The 24,139-nt window shown below is 43.4% G+C and overlaps 1 protein-coding gene across 4 annotated transcripts in view; it reads right to left on the reverse strand.

Annotated features, from left to right (window-relative positions):
- SH3PXD2A (SH3 and PX domains 2A) overlaps positions 1 to 24,139 on the reverse strand; it is a 272,105-nt gene that overhangs the window by 18,620 nt on the left and 229,346 nt on the right. For 3 of the 4 annotated variants that reach the window (XM_055805632.1, XM_055805652.1, XM_055805643.1), the window contains 3 exons: positions 21,248 to 21,361; positions 16,662 to 16,745; positions 4,312 to 4,429 (listed from right to left, as the gene is read on the reverse strand). In XM_055805632.1, coding sequence (XP_055661607.1) covers positions 4,312 to 4,429; positions 16,662 to 16,745; positions 21,248 to 21,361 — 316 coding nt within the window. The remainder of the gene's footprint in view (positions 1 to 4,311; positions 4,430 to 16,661; positions 16,746 to 21,247; positions 21,362 to 24,139) is intronic. The other variant, XM_055805638.1, reaches the window with a different exon arrangement.

Raw genomic sequence — 24,139 nt, forward strand, 5'->3', positions numbered from 1 at the left:
CCAGTCACTCAAGAGTGGCACTAGGACTTTATGGGGAGAACAGGAAAATGCAGTATAGGTTTGCTTCCCTAGACTTCTTCATTACTCCTCCTGTACAAAAGCAAGTACAATTGCTGTACTTCTAGCAATGACCACAAGGGTCTTTCTGTCCAAAATCGTGCCTTTTCCCAGCCCTCCATCTAGATCAGCTGTGATGCTAGGGATGCTGCTTGCCCCTACATACCTGTCTTCTGTCACACATGAAGGCAAAGATATGGGTTCTTCCCTGCTCAGAGAGTTTAGCAACAAGTTTTTCCAAAGATGCTGGTGTCAAAGGAAAGCATCCCAACAGCTTTGAGCTTTGTTTGCTGCATGGAGACTAACAAGAAGTAGCAAAATCGTAATGACTTGGTTTGACTTCCAATAGATACATAGCATTCAGCCATTGATATTATGTCAAGATACAGTTTGGATCTATTCAATCCTGTCCCCTTTGAGGCTTTTCTGATCAGCCTTAAACCAAGCCAAAAAAAGAAAAGAAAAAAGGTTTCAATGTGCTATGTCGCCTACTGTGGCAAGGCATGTATCAGTGCCATTTTCCAGCCCTGAAGACCTTTGGCTTCATCCCCTTTTGCAGTAGATGACTCTCCTGCAGAGCTACTGATCAATGCTTTCTGCCGTCTGTGCATCAGGGAGGTTTTTCTTAAAGGACGTTTATAACTTTACATGATCTGGAGATATAAAGATTTTCATGTGTGAGAAAGACACATCGACCAATGCACTGAGCACACCAGTTCCAAAGGTTACTTTCAACAGAGCTTGATTGTGCAAAATCAGCAAGAAAAAACAGTTTATATCCATCTTAGTTTGTGGGAGACTTAACATGTTTAAGATCAGAAAGGCAGCCACAGGCAGGTTCTGTACTGGCTCGTTAGTTCTCCTGCCAACTGTACGTATATGGATCAGCCCATATAACCCCTCTGCTTCAGACGCCTCTGATCTCACATAGTTTCTCCAAATAAATAGTAGCAGCAATACCTGGACAGTTAATAACTGGGCAACATACCCTCAGCAGAGAGGTCGTTGCTGGTTATTTCGTCCTGTGAGTTAGTAAATTAAATGTGAAGTTATTGCTGAGCAGTAGTTACCATAACTGCCAGTTTATTTGTGCAATGTCACAAATAAAAACACAGGCTTACATTTTTCACCTTAGTCCTTGAATTTTTTAATCTCAAATATCTTTGCAAACATCACGTTAAAAGACTACTTGATCTCCCCATTTTGTAAGTGAAAGAACTAAGGCAACTGCTAATCAGCTTCAGAGAAGTCCTGAACTGGTGACGATCTTCATTTCATGTCTAAGAGTTAAAATCACAAGTATCTTTCCTTCATTTTTATTCACATCCTACTGGAGACACTCCAAACCCCATCCTAGATTCCTCCTCATTTCGCTAACTGCACTTCACTGACATGGGCTGAGGCTCAGAATGAACCACAAAAGGAAGATGCAGGCAAATAACAACAGCTTTACTTAGCATATTGCTACTTACTCAGCCTGCAACCCACTTGGGCCCCATGAGATTACCTCCAGGTGACAGCAGCTGATACAAAGTAAGATCTAAATAATGGACGCTAATGCCAACTATGAACATACCAGGAAGCATGCAGATCCACTGAACTCAGCAGAACGCTAAGAAGGATCCCAGGTCAGAGCCTTTCTTTCACTTCTCCAGAGTCTCAACAAATTACTATTTTTTTTTAAAGTCATAATGCATACGGGGCGAAATAAAGGATGACACTAATATCGCCTCTAGTTTCTACAGCATTGAATTGGGAGAGTTGCAGAACTGGGTGCAGTGATTCGGTTCATCGGTGATTCCAAAAGCCTCCCTGTTTATATTACATGAAGGAAAAAATGGATTCAAACTATAGGAATGTTAAAAAAAAGTCAGAAGTGCCTCTGCGAGTCTGAAAGTCACATCTGCTTTCCAGCTCCAGAGCACTGGAATTACTCCAGAGGGAAGCAAGCTAGGGGAAAAAAAAAATAAAGAAAAGAAAAAGGAAAAAAATAAGAAAAAGAAGGACAGGAAATGAGGATCAGCACATGGCCAGGAATTTGGGGAAATTACATATTTAAGGTGGAACAAGCTAATGTCTTTAAGGTGGATTCCATTTGCAAGCTGCTGGATTTGTTTTTACTTCTACACATTGATGTGTGTGTTCAGCCTCTGTTACCCAGCCCAGCAGACAAGGCAGCAGGATTCAACTCCAGTCTCTTCCTGCCCCCTCTGCCTTCACACTCACTGCAGGAGAAGGAGTTGTTCCTGCTAAGGCACTCAATACTCGGAAAAGTGTATTTCTGCAGAATAGGAATCCTCTTCTGAGTAGTAAGTAACAGTAATCAGGGCAGTTTAAGTCTAATAAACAGCACAGGTGAGACATCAACTACCCAGGCTGCAAAGGACCAGCTTGCAGGGATGCCTCACCACATCATTTCCAAGATTATTGCACATGGAAAAAACCCTAAACAAACAAAACTGTTTCAAACAACAGTTTAATCCTCCAGCAAGAGCGCATCTGTGCTTCTAGTGCTCCAGAGCAGCAGAGAGGATGATGGCTGACACCTAACAGACTTGTCACACATATATGGGGAGCACCTAACCCACCTTTCAACAAGAAGGCAGGTGGCTCAACCCAGAATGCTTCTTACAAAAAAAGCCAAGGGCATGCTGCATTCCCCAACTACCATGGGCTGGGCTATCCACTGTCTTTCCAGCAGATCACCAGGTAGGAGCCACTTAAGCCACTGCAGCAAGTGTCACTGTTCATCAGAATGCACCTCTGCTATATAGAAAAATGTGTTTTAGGTCGGCCCAGAGGAGCATGTGAGAAAAAGGAAAAAAAGAAACTACTTATTGTAGAACTATGGCACAATACAATACGGCAAAGGGGAGCCTACAGTAGTAATAAGGCTGCATTTCAGAAGGAGAATACCAAAATAAACTAAAGATGTCCTGCAACATTTTTCCCCTCAGAAAACCTATGTGCTCTTGATTCCTCTATCTGCAACTTTGGATTCCACTTCTGTGAATGATTAAAGGAGAAAAAAATGTGACCTGACCAAACCCAGGCATTTTTTTAGTTTCTCCTATCTACAGTGCCTTCCTGGCTCCACTGCTATCTTTATTAGCCTGTTCCCTCTATGGGAACATTATGGGGCGGGGGTGGGGGAATCAGTTTTCTAAGTAAGGGACATCAAGAAAAACAACATTGCTTCAGTCAGCATTTTTACAGTCCTCATTCATAGCTGATAAATCAGGCAGAATCCAAACAAAAGCAAGTTATGGCTTGGGGAGGGAAAGCGGAAAAAATAATCACTATAATTACAGGCTGAATGGAAAAATGATGACTAGATGAGATGTTTTGCACTGCCCGAGAGATAAACCTCCGTTTTTAAGCTACCTGCTGTATCACATCTTGCTTAAAGAGAAACGGGATGTCATAACACTTCCAGATTCACACTTAAGATGCAAAACAAAGGGCAGAATTATGAAAGAGCACTAAAACCTAAGTGCTGTGTGAACCTAGATGGAGAAAGCTCTGATGAAGTACTCAGAAATTCTGACACCTTGTATCACTGAGACGTATCTAACCTACATTGTCCCAACAAGAACCTAAAAAAGGGATTCTAAAGTCACAAGTCTCCTCTATGACTGCTGTTTCAATACATAACAAAGTTTGATACACAATGTTAACTTTGCCTGCCCTTGGAATCCAGTCCCTCTACATTACGAATATCTAATGTGGACAGGCAGCAATCAGGCAAAACAGCTGAAACCACCAATTAGTCTGGAAAAGAGCTATAGCCAGCTAACAGATCTCATATCCCTGAAAATAGCAGTACCTGCCCCAAACAGCTCAAGAGAACACAATCAGCCTTTCAGCATTGCTATAAATAGATTTAAACATGTTACAGAATAACTCTTATACTGGAAACACATCAAAATTACACACAACAGAAAGCCTTGTTAGGTCTTACAGATCTTAACTCTGATATGGGCTTTTAACTTGAAGGGAGGAAAAAAAAATATAAATCTACAAGTTCTGGAATTTCCCTGCTGGAATAGTCCACAGCTTTTGCAGACACTGTAGTGTTACTTTAATCACCACTATATCGTCATAGCCTTTTCTTCACATTTCTTCAAGAGGTATTATGAACAATTTGGGCTTCCTTGCCCTGCTACAGAATTATTTAAATGCTAACATTAAGTGAATGCTCAGAAAAGCTCATTGTCACAGGTTCTGCAGCAATCTGGCTGCATGTTTCTTTACCTTATGTACCACCATCCTTCCAGGTTCTTTTGGATGACCTCCACGGTGACCCCTTTTTCAAACCCAATCTCATCCTTCCCCTGGCTGGCGTATGGCTGGATAGTGACATATTTCTCTTCTAGTGAGGGGAGAAAAGGCAACATCAGTTAGGGTCAGAATTAGTCCAGCTGTTTTTCTGTTCTGCTTGCTTTTAAACTGTTATGCAGTGATTACGTGGAGCCATTACAAAAGGCGGAGCCCTGCTCAGGGGCCCACTGATTATTTATGCTGACGACATGAGAGATAATCAGCCCCTTGCCACTACCCTGCTGCTGATAATCACAAAGTGTTTCCATGCCAATAATGACACAAAGTCCCCAGAGAGCTTCCCCCCTTCTTCCCACCCGCCCCCCCATCCAAGTTCCTTGAGCGGGTAAGGGAGAGGATTTGAAGCTGGACTTAACTCCCATACTGTAACTTGACAGAATCAATCTGGCTGCCAAATCAGCCAAGCGTCACCGCAGGAGCTCCAGCCAGTTGGCTCTTTGAACACGCACAAGGCTGCACAAAGCATTGTGTTACTGAAATCCAAGCCCTGCATCCTGAGAGGGACCGATTCTCCCCAACTCAGAGGGACTGGCCCATCATGCTGATCTTGCACCTCCCAAACAGCATAGGCTTACAGCAATAAGCTTGAAACAGCATTTAAAAAGTGACAAAAGAATAAAAGGGGTTTGCATTTGACAGGAGACCATACAGCATTTGCATTCATGGGTTGTGAAGTGCTTTGCAAACATACTTTTGGCTAGACCTCACTCTAGAGAAATACACGTGTGGCGGTGGTAAAGGAGGGCCAGAACTAAGACACATACTTCAAAAGCACAAGCTAGATTTCAAGCACGGTGTTTGAGCCAAAACCTTAGCATCCCTATTAATCTCCAGCATCTATCCCCTTGCCAGCCAGGCAGAGGTGAGCAGACTTGCTAAGAGCAAACCAATGAGCAGAGCAGAAAACACTTTGTCAGCATCTTCCTCCACCCACCAGGAGTCATTTACTGCAGCATTTCAGTCATGCTCAGGGTCAGCCTTTTCCTCCATTAGCTTAAAAAAAAATTACAACTGGCATCGAAAATGTGAACTACCAGCCTTGCTCTGCAGCGGCAGGCATGGTAAGCATTACCAAACCCCTCTCCTGAACCCAAGCTACAGTGCATGTAACAGCATGAATTTCTGTAGCTAGATCAAAGGCAGGGACAGCAAGCAATAAAGCGCACCCCAACTGGACTTCCTAGCACTTTCTACTGGCAGTGACAATAAGGCATGGCCAGGAACAAACAGAGGGTTGTCCGTGCACAGAAACGGGCAGGAAATTAAGTGAATCCAGAGCTCCTGATCACTGCAGAACAAAGGAGCTATGAAAAGGTTGCAGCAGCTTAAGGCAAACGGTCTTTTGGAAAGAGTGCAGCAGACCCAACCATCTGTTTGGTTTTGTGGCTCAACTGCATTTTGTTGCTGGGCGAAGCATGGAAACTTTAAAGAAAAAAAACCAAAAAACTTACTCAGACAAAGTACGACATAATACCTCAGAAAGAAGAAAAAAAAATGTTGGCACAGCATTTGATGGCAGAAAATTCAAAGCTACATCTCTGAAGGCAACTTCCCTTGACGGGTCGCATTTGGATCCTTCTCGTTCTGAAGGGGTAAACCCTGTCAAAACCTTTGCCTCCAAGAGAAAAATACTCTCTCCTGCTCTCCCCTAGGAGGGCTGCTTCAACTGTTTTATCACTGGAAAGGAATTCCAGCTTGTTTGTAATTAGCACCACCAGGATATGACACCTTTCCCACAGAAATACTCTACTGCAAGATGGGGCCTGAAGAATGAAATCCTGCTAATGAAACCTGGCTTCAAAGTTACAGGAAACTTTCCCTAGCTGTGTTTCTGCTCTGCACAGTAAAGGCAGACTCATTTTTCCTCAGTTTCAGCTGACGGCTGCTGAAGGAGTTACGTGCCCAGCTTCCACTGCATGCAGAGCCCCAGTCACTAAACTGAACAGCAGAAGATCCCTGGGCAGCTACATCTCATCCCTGCGAGGAGAGGGCCAAGGGAAAGTTCAGGTGTGCAGAGCTGTACTGTCCAGACACACATTGGTTCAGAAACTTCCAGGGATGTTTCACAGTAACAAAGAGCTAAGCCACGTGTTTGCTGGGCGTTGGAAGAAGGCCCTGCTTTGTCTCTCCACCACACCAAAGCCGCTTTATAACCCAGGCTATCAGAGTTCACCCTTGCCACTACAGCTACAACAGAAGTTTCTCTGTTTATCTTATTTTTCCTCCATATAAACAGCAGTCCCTGCTGCAGCTAAAGCCAGCTATTCAGCTCCTGTTGCTGTGCAGAGCTGTCTCTGGGGATGAGACTCCTTTCCTCTGCTGAAGACAGGGTAGGGGCCATAAGTGAGGTGCTCACTCCTAGATTTCAACACAGCTTTCCAAGCTCCTGCTCCAGCAGGACTTCTTGTGTGTGAGGAATTGAGTGGTCACTCATCAACCTCAACAGCATCTGAGTCTGATCATTCAAGGGCAATCAAAGCTTGGGTGAGGGTCCTTTGCAAACTAGGATGCAATCACCTCCTAAACATTAGACCCCTTCCTCCCCCATGCAAATCGACTCTCTCCATTCCAAATACAGATGGGTGGCTTGCCAGGGAAAAGGACAACAGATCCACGCAAACTAATACAATAGCCAGCAAACCCAACTTCCAGTGCTTGAACATGTGTAGTTGCAGGCCCAGAACAGGCTTCCCAGGGAGGTGGTAGAATCTCCATCCCTGGAGGGGTTGAAAAACCACACAGATGTGGAGCTTAGGGACATGGTTTAGTGATGGACTTGTCAGTCCTGGGTTAAGAGTTGGACTTGATGATCTCAAAGGTCTTTTCCAACCGAAATGATTCTATGTGGGCACACATGACTGCTCTACCTGTTCTTTCCTGCCTGCCTTCCTCCCAGTCACTGATTACTGGACTTCCAGTTAGTTTCAAGGTAAGGCAGAAGAGCAGGGATAGCTTGCAACTTCTTTCATTCTGTCTGAAACAGGCCAGAAAAGATTGACCATACTGTTGAGATGGCACACTGAAAACAGGAGCTGCCAGCTGCATGGGGAAGCCACATCCCCAGCTGGGAGAGCTGCAGCCTCTTTCCTGGGTTTTCACCATTGCTTAGGTTTACTGAGGAAAGATTCTACTCTTGAGCAGCTACCTAACTTCCCCCCCCTCCCCCCCCCGCCAGTACTGAGATTACTGCTTTGCCTGTTGCTGCTCTTGCCTTGCTGTCTTGCACACACTGCACTCTATACCACCCATCAGTGGCTCTGAATGACCAGAGACACCGGCCCACTCTAGACACACCAAGCTACTGAGGAGGATGGAGCCCCATCCAAGTACCATGACACTGGCATGCACAGGTAAGGCTTTTCTGAACTGCTACTGGTTTATTCTTTCCATGAGCACCTCCACTACTTACATCTTCAGTCCTGTGGATTTCAGCTCAAGACTACTGCTCTTTGAGAGCAATGTCCTTCAGGTGACTCCTCCCTATATGGAAGAAGGGGGGGCAAAAAGACGCTGCACGGAAATAGGAAGGGAACACAGAGAAAAAGTTCTCCCATGACACAAGACAATCAAAAGTCTTAAAAATCCACTTAGAAAAGAGGGTCCTACAATGTTTTTGTTTAGCAGTTCTATTTTTAAGCCTACAGGTCAAAACAGGAAGCCACCATTACAATTTCCCCTTGCAAAGTGCTTTCACAGCAAAAATTACAGCCATTGCCAAGATTACACACATTTGGTTTCTTTCAGTGGTGCAGGGGATACCACAAACATACATGAGGTTTGTAACTTAAACATTATTCTGGAGATACAGGCCCCCTTGCAACCAAGGTGTAATTCTGACTTGTTTGTCAAAGATTATCTCTAGCCAGTGAACATTTCGTACAAACCAAGATTTGCTGAAGGAAGCAGTGGAGCTTTCAGCGGATGCGTCACTGAAAAGGACTGATGTAGCATTCAACATATCAGATTACTATTCAAAAGTCTTTAAGAGAAGATATTTGATACTTCATGACTGACACAAAAAGTTACTGGGAAGACTTAACACAGATAAATGGTTTCATGAGAGACTCGGCAGAGCATCAGCCATTAGAAAGACACCGCTCCAAGTTACACTAACAAATCTGAAATACCATGATGCTTTCATTCAGATACTGTGACAGGCAATGGTACAAAACACAAGCCAGCAAACGGTCCCAGACCTGCCATCAAAGTTGCATGCCCAGATCTACAGAGAATATAAACATGATTTTGATTCATTAAGTTTTGACTTAACAATTAGCAGCAAAAAAATGCAAACAAAAGTATAATTTGTATTCCCCAGCTGCAGCTTCCATTACATCAACTTCACCGTTGAGGTCAAGTGGGTGGAATAAACTTTACTACATGCTACAAAGCACATACATTTGCTAAAGGGCTGCACTTTGGAAATAATGGGATGAGAGACCTTCTCCCTTTCAAGATGAAAATGGCATAAAGACACCCCTGTTCTTAGCGTGCGATACCCAGAGATCTAATAGTTCAATTAGCCAGCTTCACTTATATTTTCTTCACTTCTAATTTGCAGTTCAAAGGTACCTTCCCCAGCTGAACTGAAGAAGGTGCCTCTATTGGAAATTCAGCTGCACTAGTAAATCTGAACAAGGCACGCATGAAGAAGCACAGCCTGTTTGGCAAAAAGCTACGACACAAGTCTGTCACATCATGCATTACCCAACTGCAACCCAGTTGGATAGTTTGGAAGGAAAGGATTAGTATGTGTCATTCTCCCTCCTCCCCAGACACAGACACTATTTAAAACATTCACAACAAGAATTTCTGCACTGTTTGGACTACCAGACTCATACCACCCACTTGTAGCTGTGCTCTGCCCAGCCCTCCCAGACACCCTGGCAGCCCAGGGCTCAGTACGCTAGTTTATTCCAAAGCTTCACTTCTCTATCAATCTTTTGCCTCCCTCCTTTTCTCCTCCCCAAATAAAGGCAGGCTTCTATTTTCACTCTGGTTCTACCTAAAGTCTCCTGAAGACAAACAGCAGAGACTTGGGGTTGAATTATAGAGACCGCTGGGGAAAAAACAGCAGAAGACAGTTCCCATGTCCTTGTGACAGTCCATAATACTACAGAGAAACCTTTTTCTAGCAACTGCAATTTCCCCCCAGCAAGTGTAGCCCAGGTTGCTGCAGTGCCACTGGGAGGTGTGTGTATATACAGGACAAAGCATTTGAGCTGTACAATGCCCTGCATTACAGCTATGTCTAGTATGTGGTTTGCACAGATGTACACAACCATGGTATTTCCTACAGACCTGATACAAGGCAGCCAGTGGTATTTGCCATTTACGGGTCACTCCTTCGCAAGCAGCAGACTCCTAATGCCCTCCCATGTCTATTAGAAGAGGAAAAACAGGAGAGAAAAAAAAAAAGCACCAAAACCCCAAACCAACAACAACCATTTTGTGTCCCTCCAGGAACATAACAGCATTCTGCCAGTCCAAGGTCTTTCCTACGCGCAATAACAGTAGCTTTAAATTAAAGTGCTGCTTTACAAACAGTTTTTGAATGCATGCCTAGGGCCGCGGTAGCTCAGACCACTCCCTTTCCCTTCCTTCATCCTGCCTTGCACCTGCCATCTCTCCCAGCACAGTTTCAACTCTGCCATGAGATGGACCTGAAGCCAACCTGGCCAAGGAGAAGTTAGTACGATCCCAAGTCTGGTTTCATTCATTGCAGATCTGCAAAGGAAAGATGCTAGGGAAGGTGAGAATGGTTCTTCTAGTGGTGGCACCACAAACTGTATACAACTCTTCTCTGTACTAAGCCAGGCCAGTTTCAATGCAGCTTCGCTTGATTTTGAGGAAAGGGGCCTATTTCTGAGTCTGCTGGAAGCGAAGTCAAGGCAACCCATGCGAAACAATCTAAAACCAGGCTAGGATAGTTTAAGAGTGCCCACATGTCTTCTCCCAGACATTTGAAGATGTTGTTTATTAAAGTGCAACTTTATGCATAAATAGGATTTATAATACAGCTCTTAAACGATCATATGATCTACAGCAGAGCAAGATGACCTGCAGGCACCTTGGCAATGCTTATCAAGCAGTAAAAGGTCACCTTTGCAGCCACAGTGTAGTGGGGACTGAAATATTTCTTCTGTATTCACCCAGCCTGTTCAATAGCTATGATACAACATACTAGTTGCAGAAAAACTAGGGATTCCACATTTAACTTGTTAAGTCCTCCTAAAATTTAATGTCAAAGACATTTACTTTTGGATAATGGCAGACTGTGACAACAGTGCTTTCTGGTTTTTCCTTTTGTGTAGGATTGCAGCTTGTAATCAAAAAGTCATCAGATGGGTCCATTCCATCACACTCCCTTTAAACAGCATATACCCAAACAGGTTTTCTTTTGTTTCATGCGCTGTATTTCTGTCTACTAGTAAAAGGGGAACCTCTAAAGAATTTTTAGGCATTGGACATGGCATTTTCCATATCAGGTGACGTGTTAGGATACCTCTCCCACAGGAAAAACTTCAGCCAAGATGAAGCTCCGTCAGTTCCAGAAGAAACTGTACCTATTTGTCTGACAGAGCAAGACACTGAACTCAACAGCCTGTGAGGCTCCTACAATCCCATCTGTCAAACCAAAATTTCAGATTTTACACGTACGCTTGTGCACAAACATAATATACATTAAAGTTATGAGGTGTCTTGAGAAGGCAGCTTCATCCCTCCTCTCGCTGTCTGCATTTATACTTACTGTCAGGTCAAGGAAAACAGACCTATGGTTTTACTGCTCAAGTTGTAATGTAGAGCTTCAGTAGTGCTTTCCAAATCTTCCTTATTCAATCTTCCCAATTCCCTTGGCACTGGTTATTTCAGATTCCTCCTAGTCTGTCACCAAGGTAACTTGTTCCTTTCCCCAACATCTTCAAAATCCTCTGTCACTGTTGCTCCTCACTGCTAGAGCCCAGACCTGGCCTTTCAGCCTCTTTTGCACAGCCACTACAGCCACCTCCTACCTCCTTTGCTCCCTTTCCCAGCCATTCAGCACACCACTCTTGCCACCACAACACTCTGGTACTTCAGCCAGACACCTACCAAGTGTACACCCAGCTCAGTTGTCCCATCTTGAATTTTCAAGCCTGCATGGTGTACCTTGCTTTAGTATGCTACTACACACTCTCATGTGCTCTGCTCTTGTTGGACATCCCACTTGTCTAAATTCTTTCATCTTTTCCCACTCAGTCTCATGCCTTCCTTATGATGCTTCATCAACCTGAGCAGGCTCCCACCTCCATGGTATCAAATAACCTGGAACTCTCAAATCCTTCTAAAATAGGCCTACCCTGACTTCCTGCCCTGCCCAACAAGCTTAGTTTTAGCCCTTCTCTAAAAGATTTTAAAAATACCAAATAAATACCACCTTCCACTGTGAAAAAAAATTTTCTGTAATAAGATGCATGCCAAATTGCCACTTGCCCAGGTTCCTTTGATGCACAGATTTCCTCTTTGTTTAGGCTGTAAACTATTTGGGACAGGAACCTCGCCTTTAAGCAGCTAAAATACCATGCACGCTTCCAGCCCTGCAGAATCAGTCTCATCTCTCCCAGGCAAATGGCCAGCACTCATACGTTTCTGTTTCCAAGTTCCAAGCGCCCCGTTTTTCATACCTCTCCTTCACCTATATTTTATAAGTTTGCTCTTTTCTGCCTCCATAAATAAGTGTGGAAGTCATCTGCAGCACTTCAGGAGTCAACCAAGTAAGGGAGTAATTTTCTTTGCTCAGCTGGTGTTTCTATGTGCCCCCGGCTTTCTGTAACCCCATCCTTGTTTGATATGCCGGTAGGGGTGGGGATGGGGGGAACTGGGCTAGAAATTAGCCAATTAGCGATTTCTCAGCAAAATGCAACAGCCCCAAACCTACATCTTCCAAACCACAGAAGAATTTTCTTTCAAAATACTTTCCCCTCAGTCAGCAGTCTGCGCTTGCCCTCCCCCACTCCTCCGTTCCACCCCCCCCTTTGTCAGACCTGCTTCTGGAAAAAGTCTCGCTGTTCCAGAAAGCAAAGCATTAATTCAACATGGACTTTGTTTTACTTGTCTAAATATTCAGCAGAGAAAATAACTGTCCGCAGTTATCAAATGTGTTCATCTGTAGACAGGAGCTCTTCAGCCTTTGTTCCTCTCTCCCCTCCCTCTCGCTTTTTTTTTTTTTAAATGACAGAAAACCTCATGCCAACAGATAAAAAAGAACAATAATGACATTTCTTCTAAACAGTTCTGTATTGCGCATGCTCTTTCTTCAACCAGCAAGGGGCAATAAACATTTACTACTTTCCTTGGAGCACACAGGAGGAGAAAAAAAAAAAAAAAAAAAAAAAGAAAGAACAAACTAAATCTGAAGCTGATCTGTGCTGGTTTGGTTTAGCATGGCAAAGTAGCCCTGCTGTACTGTGAGTGGAAAAGATTTCATCAGCATCAGGAACAAGCAGGGAAAAAAGAGAGAAAACAAAGGGAGAAGTCCTGTAGGTAATGAGGGGGCTGTGAAAGAGGGCAGAGCAGCTCTGGTGGGATGCAGGAAAGGGTACGAGTGCACGAGCATACCAGTACTGATCAAGGGCTCTTTCTATGGCTAAGAAAACTGGCTGCAGAACAGCCCACCTGGGCTAGGAGATGGGGTTCAAGAATTGAGACCAGCTCAAGTTGGAGATGAAGTATCAAGACCACTGGGTTACACAGCTGCCTTCTATCTACACCCTGTCCACCTCTCCCCACCAAGCTCTCTCTCTCACTAAGTTAGGTAAGCAGTAGGAAGACCTATAGTTTCCAAGTTCTAACTTTAACTCATTCATTGAATAGCTTATTTCTTGTGCTAGCAGCTACTCTTAAATAATAGGCTTACCTGGCAGAAACTCAGCCTATATGTCACTATATTGTTGATATGAGTAACTTTGAAGTACTTTCCTCCATTTGGAAGTGTTTGGCACAAACCCAAAGCACCAGTAACTTACGTCAGATATCTGGGATACAGAACTGGCATGTAAACCCCCTGCTTTTCCCAATCAAACTGTAATAGCGCAAATGACTTCTCATGAAATTAGCCTGTAAACAAGCCTACATCCCCTTCCAGGGGAATTTCCAAATAAATGCATGTGCAGAATTAGCATTTTACACCGTACAAGAGAACATGAACTGCAGCTTGCAAGTCTAACGTGTCAGGACTGAGGAAAACTACAAATGTTCAGCTTCTCCTCAAAATTTGTATCTGTTATTTGAGTTTTGTAATATACAGACAAAAGTTTAGAAAATGTACTGCAAATAAAAACATTTAACACTTAAAGAAAGCAAGCTCTGCAGCTACATAAGAAACATAAACCAATGTAATCTCTTAGATCTGAGCATACCACGGACCATTTTAAAGAGAAGTTCAGAAACAAATGTCATCTGTTCCTCTTTGTAAAAACGGACTACAGCTGTTCTCATTGCAGATTTTTTTTCAGCTTTAGAAAGGGAGCACTATGATGATAATCAATAATTTGTCTTTCATGTTTCTTATTCACAGACCCAAATATCCCATTTGCTCCCAAATAGCTGAAGTTCAGGATGCTTAGCCTCTTCAAATGGCTTTGGAAAGGATAGAAATAAATAAGCCATATGTTCCCCTGATAATTCTTCTCCATCAGGCAGTCTTCAAGAGAGAAGCAAACACTCTTTCCTTCTGCACTCAGGCTTTCCCAGTGTTTTTAATATCCAAGAATATCTCTTAGAAAATCCTGGCCTTCAGAAACAATGTTTAATTCCTTTGGTTCTGACTTTAGTGAGTCTATCATAGACCTGGTCAGTAAAAATGTTCATTAGTGGTACCCAAGAATAAAGGGGAGCATCCTTTACAGCTTGCTTTTAAACTCCAGTGAACTCTTGGAGCTAACCCTTCCAACAGCAGGGATTATCTCAAGCAGAATATCGCTGGGTGGGAAGAATTTCAGCCAAAATGTTTAATTGAATTTATTTCCAAGGAAGAGGCCAAGTGGGGGAGGGGATGCTGTTTTGCCCGAGCTGAAAAATTCTGGCAACCTCCTGTTTAAGCAGCTCCAGTTCTTCTATGCTTTGGAGCAGGGACTTGAAGGTTGGCGGGGGGGTACGTATGTATACTTCATGTATTCTGTCATTTCAGTGCAAACCCACCCAAATTTGGCCTTGTTAGAAGTCTTTGGGGCTGGGATGGGAGGGAAAGGGAGAAAGAATCTCTTCTGACCTCACATAAACTGTGATCTGTTAGAGAACAGCAGGCTGGACACCAAGAGAGACTCATACTTTCAACAACTGCAGTTTGGAAGGCATAGATGTCTGTACAGGCTACAGCTATGCCAGATGATGAAGCCACTGTTTCCAACCTGTCCCCAAGTATTCAGATCACTTTCTTTACTTCCAGTGAGCCTGCTCTTGTAAGAGCTCCCTAACCTACTACTCCAGATGACATTAAGCAGTTTATTTTTAGCCAGCCTGCATAGCTGTGGCTGAAATGCATTGGAGAGAGCTTATAGGAACAGCTCAGCGACGGAGGGTGCCCCAAACCTTGAGATGTTACAGTTTGTGCCAAGTTCACGTGCCAAGATTTAGTTTGAGATAAAGCACATATCCCCCCAACACACTCAAAACCCCAGCACTGCTTGGGCCTAATAGGGAAGAAACTGTTAAGGAGCAAGAAAAAGGCTGGGATGGAAGAGACTAGGGGAGCCTGTGGTGGGGAAGACTGCCAGGAAAAGACACTGCAATACTGGGCAGAGGGCAGGTCTGGGGAAGATGCACACAGATGGTGGGCACGAGTGCAAAAGGGAAAACTTGGGAATGCAACTTAGGTCCTTGAGTCTTACCAGTCAACTACGCTAAAGGAACGATCATGCATTTTAAATTTTATGGAGCTTTGTTTGCAATATTGTAGGAACATGAAAGGATATATTTGCTTAAATTGTAAACAAACTGTTTAGAAAACTGATTCCCAGAAATTCTCCCTGTTAAATTGCCAGGAAGTATCTGGCTGAGTTTGACAATGCAAAATAAGTAGCTCCGAAACTCTTGGGGTACAGAAACAAACACAAGTCATCATGTGTGGTTATGGGGTGGGGTATTTTGGTGCCTTCAGGGTGTATTTGGTGGCTGAGAAGCAAGACCTTGTCTTCTAAGGGTACTTTCAGTTCCTGCAGGGTCAAGCTACAGGAGAAAGAACACCTCTCTTGTTATTGTTTCCTCAATAATACTTTCAGGCAAAGGTGAAAGGTCACTGAAAAGTTGTATGTGTTTGACACACATGAGCGTGTACGAAGAACTGCCGCCAAATCCACAAGAAGACAAATTTGCTGCTTTAAAAGTACATTCTCTCCCTAGTAGGATATGGCATCTTTTCCTCATCTAGGAAGCTTCTCTTGTGCTTGTATTTGGTTCCATCCTCTCAGTAAGGTTGTATGAAAGCTGCAGAGATGCAAACGGTGCTTCCTCACTCCTCCTTCCTTTTTAAAGTGCAATGAATACCATATCTGAAAAATCCCACGAGAAGGGGATAGAAAGGGGTACCTCTGCTCTGGGAAAGACAATTCACATACACTGGAGAAATGCTTGGTTTGGAAGATTCCACAGACTTCACCCAAATGTAGCTTCAAAACACAAGGTGTTCCCTCCTACCCTGCCATGCTCACTGTCAGACCAACAGAGCTAGAAAAACCCCATCAAAATGTTGCTAATGATGGTATTTTAAACACCTACGACTGACACCAAAAGCTACCAAAAGCTCTGAAGAAGTCTGTCTTTAGTACCAAGCACTGCCTGCAAGGAAGAGAGGGGACTGAAACTGGAATTATTCTCATCTTTCCACACCAAGTACTTTTCCAAGATGCACATCTCTGACCATGGCTTTTTGGCGCTCTTCTCATTTTAATAGCCTGAAAGTATCACTTGTCCTTCTTGAGGTAGGAAAGATTGAGTACAAGTATGTCCAAAGTTAAAACACAACAGATGTGAGCAACCCTAAGCAGCATGAGGATTCAGACTGCAGAGCTATCCTTGGTTATTAGCCTCCGGCTCTTGGGGTGCCTAACCCTGGCTCCAAGACACCCTTCAGCTGTCATGTACAAAATCCACATGTGAACTCTGGACCTTCAGTCTCTCTCTGCTAGAGTGGTGAAGATGCAGACCCCAGTGCACAACAGTCAAAGCTGCAGCATGGCTTTTGGTGCATCCTTAAGGGCTGGTGCCATAGGAAGCTATTAATTCACCTCGACTCTGCTGCCTGTTGACTATCCCGCCCAGCGTCCATCGCCGGTCCAGGCGTCTCAGGTGAGCCTTGCGTCGCTTAGAAACTAGTTTGGAACATGGATGGAAACAAACAAACAAACAAAAAAAAATGATGGGAGGGTGAGGAATAAAAACAAAAAATGGCATTTACAAGCATTGGTCTTGTCAGCAGGAATGAGTTAGGTGGGATACAGACATTTTGGTTTAGTTTATATAGTACAGTGGAACAAGTTAGCTTCTTGAGCCTGAGCAACATGAACCACCTAGAACTGACACAAGTTACCACCCTTGCTACTGGCTTTCCTTAAAAAAAAACACCCCAAAACCATACATGCACCCCAAACCAAACTGCTTGTCCAGGAAGGCTGCAGTAGCAGTACAGATCAACATCATGGATGCTGTATCTCCTGGTTAGGCTGCATAATCTTTGGAGAATTTAGTCTATTGCATATGACATCAAACCCAACAGGGCTCTAACCCTCTCTAAGCAAATTACTACACTATAAACAAAATCCAAGAAAAGGAAAAAAAAAAAAAAAGGCAGCTTCTCTTATGTGAGTTCATTTGTAACAGCAGGAACAGAACCCAAGTGAAAAGTGTCTGATGTCTCCTTGCTTGCAATGCATGACTCACAATCACTGCCATAGCTAGTTCTCATGATCCAAACTTCTAATGTACTAATAAAAAAATATAAGAAAAAAACCTAACCTTGCAATTACTGAGCAGGCTCAAGAAGCTAAGAAGTTAGAACTGAGAATTAGTTACACACTGAAACAATAATTTATGCTCAAAATATAAATAAAGACAAGACACCTATGGAAATGGATTATGAGAGCAGCTGTGCACAGAGGACACCACTTGTTTTCTGGATCACGTATGTAGAACTGTACTCAGCTCCTTCTTCTGCTTATGAAAGCGTGAATGACACAGGAACCATTGGACCAGCACAGAAACATAGACAAACATCTCTCTTTTTCCGCTCAAGGGCTTCCATGCTAGTTTGACAACTACTACAAGGATGCTTGGTGCTGCCACAAAGCAATGTAATCTATTATATTTCAGCTATCGCTGGGGTGCAAACACGATCGGTTTGCTAGTGATGCTGGGAAGCTGTCCATAAACTCTGATATCACATTGTTAGTAATCACTCAGTTCTGCTTATGTGCACTCATTTGGGGAATACAATCTTAGAAGAGAGGACACCATTGTCTTCTAGAACTAACTATAGACAATCAGGCACAGCAAAATTATTTGGGGAATCATTAGCTGAACAAGTAAAAGAATTAATAACTTCCCCCAAAATGGCTTTTGCCTTTTTGCCCTTTATATCTGTCAGGGGCTTAGATCAGACTTTTGCACCCAGCTCACTCAATTTTTCCCTTGCTGTAAAGCTTAAACCATCCCTAGTCACCCTAAGTGGAGGTGTGGCAAGTGGTGTTGAACAGACACAATGTCTAGTTTGTGGTACTCTGTACTTTCCCTTTGATCCCATGTGGATCAAAGCACCACCAAAAATTTTTAGAGGAGCTGTATTTCAAGTTTATAGATCACTGTGTTCTTGGCTAACAGAAATCAGTGATCTTCTTGGAAGCCTTGGTGGCACAGAAGGTGAGCTGTCCTCACTCCTTACTGGTAATGTTTTTCTTACCAATTGGTTTAAGCTGGTGGCTTTCTCCAAATCAACTGGACATTAGACTGTCAGTTACACATACACACTACATAAGAGGCAACACAGGACACTCCACTAGACATACAGATTATAGCAGAGAGAGAAGCTAAAGCTAAATTCAGAGTAAGGGTGCCTGCATTAGGAGGTTTCTGTACAAGAAAGGAGGAAATTGAAGATGCTGAACTTAAAAAGGCTTGCAGGAAGGAGTAGATTCAAGTGTCAACACAGAGCAGTCATCCACAGCTCCTTGCTCATGCTGGGAATTTGGAGGATTCATCCATCCGGGAGCATCCCTTGAACACAGTGGATCACAGATCCAGCATGCCATGTCCTCCTCACAACACATAACCATCCCCAGTGATAGCCCTTCTATACCACAGTGATGCTTTTGTATGACTCGGGGTGGATTTTTTTTTCTTCTCAACAATATTGAATTTTGCCATTTGATCCCAGACTCGGACTTGGTTAGTCATGCCACAGTCACCAGAAAGGTTATTTATCAAGTGTCTAAATGTTTCCAGAGAACATTTTAAGACATTTACTTTAACAGCTCCTGTGGCTGTGAATGCTTCAGATTGCTTTCATGAATGTTTTCAAAGCCTTGTAAAATGGTGTTGGTCTAAACACATGCCCAGGTAGCAGGCAGCTGCCTACCCTCACCCTGACAAAAGATCTTGTGCAGGCTCAGATGTAGACAGGAAGCACTTTCGTCTTTTTCAGGGAACAGACTATTTAAACAGAGACACATGGAAATATTACTGCTATGCAGAGGCAGCATTATTAGTAAGCTGCATACAGCACCTCCTTATCTTTACAAGGGCCTGCCACAGCAGAGCGAACCTCTGGGTCTGCCTGTCTTGAGCACTTGTTTCAGGCCCACTGCAAATAGAAAGGGCTAAGAGGCTGATAACAGAGAGCTCCCTACATTAATGTTTCTACCATTTCAGCATAGGCAGATTGCACAGATTGCACAGTTGCAGGAAGTCAACATCTCCAGGAGTCACTCTGAAAATTGTATGAAGTCTAAATCCAGGGGCTAGGGCACTTAATCCACTTGAGATGACTTCCTCCTCAGTTACACTTGAGCCCCTTTCTCCTGCCTACTGAGAGTTGGCAAGTTTTCTGTGTAAGTATGTTCATTTTTATACACTTTTCTTTAAGAAAGTGAATCTGAGTTGTTCTTTCCTCTCTTAGGGAATAACTATTAGGAGAAGAACAGCCCAAGTAAAGGACTGGAGGGGGGAAAATACAACAAAAGAAGTCCCAGTTTATGTGGTTAATAACATAAACCAAAGTTACTGAAAAGCAAGCAAAAGCTGAGGCACATCAAAGTAGCTGCAGAGGTAATGCAATTAGATTTGTCACTGAGATGGAACTGAACAGAAAGGGAACACCACCCAGGTTTCAGTGTATCTGGATTTGGAGTAAGGCAAGAGCACAACTGCTGACCAAAGCTGAGGAGAGCAGTGTAATGGATTAAAAAGGGGACTGAGAGGAAAAAGATAAGGAACATTTGATGGCTTTTCCATTACCCAGGAAAGACTGCTATGTGGCAACAGCCCCGTGCAGCGTACACCCCAGAGGGCAACATGAAAGGCAGAAAAGAGCTTGGAATGAAAGCAGTTCAAGCACTAAGGCTGTCAAGCATGCACCATATTTAAGTCAGGAAAAGGGAGGAAGCTACAGAACAACAGACAAGGCATTCTTCAACTCTTTCAGAAGAGAGCAGTAAGTTTTTGTTCTTTACTAACAGGGAAATTTTACTAACTGCTTTTGCATCCGCTAAGATGTTGCATCATAGCAGACTGGTTCCCAGCCTACAGTCTACAGCCAGTCTGTCTCTAAACCCTAAGTGACCCAGGATATGGGCAGCTTTGAGCAGGGAAAAATGAGTTACAGAGCCAAAGATTTCAATAAGCCACAGATGTCACCCTTGGGGCCCAGTACAAAGTTATGTTTTGCCTGTGTGCTATCTTAATGAGCAGATGGTCACCCCAACACATCTCTAAGCCTCCTGACTGTGCTAAGGAAAGGTCAGCTGAGTTTCCACATACGTTTTACATGAGTGTCACATCAAAAGCACCTAGAAATTTAGCAAGATACTCATTAGAATGGAGCAAATAATAGTAAGTGTCCTTTGTACACAGTTGTTACATGAGAATTCCATTAAGATGTGGTTAGCCTTTCATAATGGAACAGAGGAACACGTGAGGTTGTACTATTCCATTTCTGGAACCTGAATTAAGCATCTTTAGCCAAAAAAAGAAGCACAGCTAAATACATATACATGATGAATGGCATCTGAGTTTTAATAGAATGAGACCACACCATATAAAATTACCTTTCCACACAATTACAGACCACAGCAAACAGCAGTGCAAATAGTTTCAAGGATTAATTAAAAAAAATTGTAATGAGAAGCAAATTGTATCAAGAAGAAGCCATTAAAGTTAAATCTCACTCCTTTTAATGGTGTGTGGCTCTAACAAGCATCTTCTTCCAATTAAAAGCTCTCACTTGTATAATTTCTGCAAACAAGCCATGCAAGTTCTCTCCTTCCAGGGACATGAGAGTCCAAGACTTCCACCAGAATATACTGCTTGGACTTGCACCTAAGTTATCTGTATGCTTTTTAAGGGTATTAAAATGAGCATCATTTCAGTTTTTGAACCTTTTGTCACACTGGGAGCCCAAGCTGCTCACAGAGGGATTACAGACATGGTACTTCACTCCAATTTCTTCTGCAATAGTTTATTTGCTAATAGAAGACAGCAGAGCATGTTACTGCACTGGATTAAACAGCCACAAGTGGCAGCAAAAGTTTTCAACATTCTCCTATGGGGGGAAAAGCATAAAGCAAGTATCACTTTCCCTTTGACAACAGAAAGCTTTCCATACCTTCCCCAAGTTTGGACGTGTTGATGTCAGAGTCATCTCTGGTTCCATTTTGACATTCCAGGTATGTAGCAGGAACCCAGCCCTGCTCCTCTGCTGTGCTCACAAACCACCAACCTACAAAAAGAAATAAAAGAAGTTGCTCAGTCAACATTCAGAAGAAGAATAGCAAGATGCTACTGAGAAGGCGGTACAGTACAGCAGCTTCAGTGCGGGTTTGAGTTACTCTGCAACCTGTTAGGAGAGGGGTTTAGTCCCATTACACCATTTCTATCAGATACTCACAGTGGTAAACAAGCATGCAGACAGGCCTCATGTAAAAAAAGTGTGCAATGGCACAAACATCAGTTTATTTTAAGAAGCCTGTATTCAATCCATGACAACTCTGATATGAGCTCTCCAATTCAGTTTCTCAAGGCAAGTCTTGCAACATATACATCTACAGTATTGAAACACTTTCTATGTGTGTATACGTACGTGAACATATGGGAAATAGTGCAAATGCTACCTCAAATTAGAATTTGGTATCACAGAACTCAAAAGATGGAAATAGTAAAGAGTTTAGTAGAAGGGCACAGATTTCAAACAGGATACAAAATAAGTGCTTCTAGAACACTTGTCACTGCAGCTGGTGTTTAATAAACATGACCTGAATTCAATGCCCTAGGAAGCTGGAAAGTACTGCACAGAACAGAAGAGAGAAAAGCTAACTGAAATGTGACTTCAGGCCATAAACACCAGATATTTGCCTTCGCGCCTAAACATGCAAGTTTCTACTACTATCTACAAAAATGTGGAGTATTCACCAACTATACAGATATAACCTTTAGGTCACATCCACGTGTAGACAAATAAGAATATAGGTGAGCCCTCTTTATTGGCTCATATGGGACCTAAATAATACCAGCCCTAAAGCATCCTAACCATAACTAGCCTTGCCTGCTTTCTTGCTTGGCTACACTGACTTACAGAATCCTCCACTGAAGTAGAATCACTCACCCAAGAGTGTGCTGCTCTCAGATGTGAGCACAACTAGATTCTGCTCCACTCAGGTAAAGGCAGAATTAAGACACAGGACAACAAAAAGCCAAGCAGGTAAACACCATTTATGTTGTTTTCTACAACCTCCCAGCCTCCCAAATAATGCAAATTGCTTTCTCAGGACAATACAAGCTATTGTTTGACACCAGTCTTCTTTCAGCCTCCCCAAAAGGGAGTTGAGAAAATAGCTATTTCTGCACATGCACCTCAAAACAGTTTATAGACTTTAATGGCTGCCATAAACCAAACAAATTTCACAGGAGACTCCCATGCCTGCCTTTGCTCATCACAGGCAGGGACAAGCCAGCTTGGTTCGTAAACAGGGGCACAAAAACTAGTTAGTTTATGGTGGGGCAAAGCCCTGAGCTGTGTGACAGAGGCCGCCCTCCCACAGCTGGGAGGCTGCACCCCTGGGCCCAGCGTCACTGGGCTCCACCGCCATGCCACATGCACCTTCCTTTAAACAAAACCAAAAAAGAGCAGCAACCTGCTGAAACAATGCTCAAACATTCACGCTAAAAGTCACTCAAGTTCATTCCAAATCCCATCATGGAAGATTTTACCAGAGAACAGTAGTTACAAAGCCATGTTCTCCTCCCTGGGGCCTGTGGCTGGGAGACAATGTGCCCCAAGCAACAAACCTCTCGCTGGCCACCGCACAGCTGCTAGGTAGCTCTATTTATTTACTCTCATAGCTCAGACATGGCTTTCCATTTTCTGGCACAGCAGAGGTTTGGAAACTTTGCTTCACAAGGCTCATGGTTGGAAAGTTTAAATTTAGTTATTCCCCCTCAGCAGGAGGTGGATTCTCCTGCCACGAAGCCCACAGCAGCGAACACACAGGATCTGCCACAGTGTTTCAAAAACACATCTTCATGGTTGCTCCTGATTTTACTAGTAACTTATCGACATGGGTAGCACACACAGTTTAACATACACTTATAATTAGGCACAAAATGTCAGCAACTCTTTCAGCTGATATCAATTAGACTGGAATAGTTTATGTAAACTCTTTGTCAGAAAGAAATTAAACACAATTGCACAAAACCGGACTTGCCTACACTTAAAAACGTGTGCTTGGGCCAAACTCAAACCATGGTAAAACCATCTTTGGAGGGCTGGATAACACAGGCTTGACGCCGACCCAGTGCTAGCCCGTGTTGCAATACAGCTCCTCTGGTTTGGCTCACTGCGACGCATCATGGCCTCGCATCTGAGTCTGAGGGCTCGTGTCTGGGGCCATGGGGTAGCTGAGCCACCATCCCTCTGAACAGGGCTCCCGGCTATAAGGCAGCCCCTCACTCCCACATGTGCCTCCCCAGTATCACTGTGCCTCCCTACTGCCATTCCCAGCTCCTGAAAGGCCTCAGCAGCGAAGCCTCACACCTCCACCGACCTTATGAACAGTATCCCACGTGCCAGTTGGAGGCCAAGTCACATTTGAGGTAGGTTATAGTCCAGTAATGCAACCAAACCGATCACAATGTGTGGACGGAGCATGTAACAGTCTAAGTGAAGTTTTAAGTTACTTTGATTCTTCAAGCCATCACTAAGATTAAAGCTTCTAATCGCCACACAGCTCATGAAAGTTATCATTCTTCACCCTGTGTGTCAAGGTGAAGTATAAATGAGAAAGCTCCACAACTACTAAGAGATCAGCAGCATCTGTCCAGGTTCAGAAAAAAATCCAGCCCCTGCTCTGAAATTCTCTTCTCCCATTTCACACTTGCTTCTCAGGAGGACAAAAGAAAGGCTTTAATGCAGCTCATTGGAATAGCATGCCCACAGGAAAAAAAAAAAATGTTCTACTTAAACAGCCTGAACAACTGAGAAGCCTGAGAAACTTCCAGCAGC

The sequence above is a fragment of the Falco peregrinus genome, chromosome 1 (assembly GCF_023634155.1).
Source record: "Falco peregrinus isolate bFalPer1 chromosome 1, bFalPer1.pri, whole genome shotgun sequence".
In the NCBI taxonomy this organism is placed as follows: Eukaryota; Metazoa; Chordata; class Aves; order Falconiformes; family Falconidae; genus Falco; species Falco peregrinus.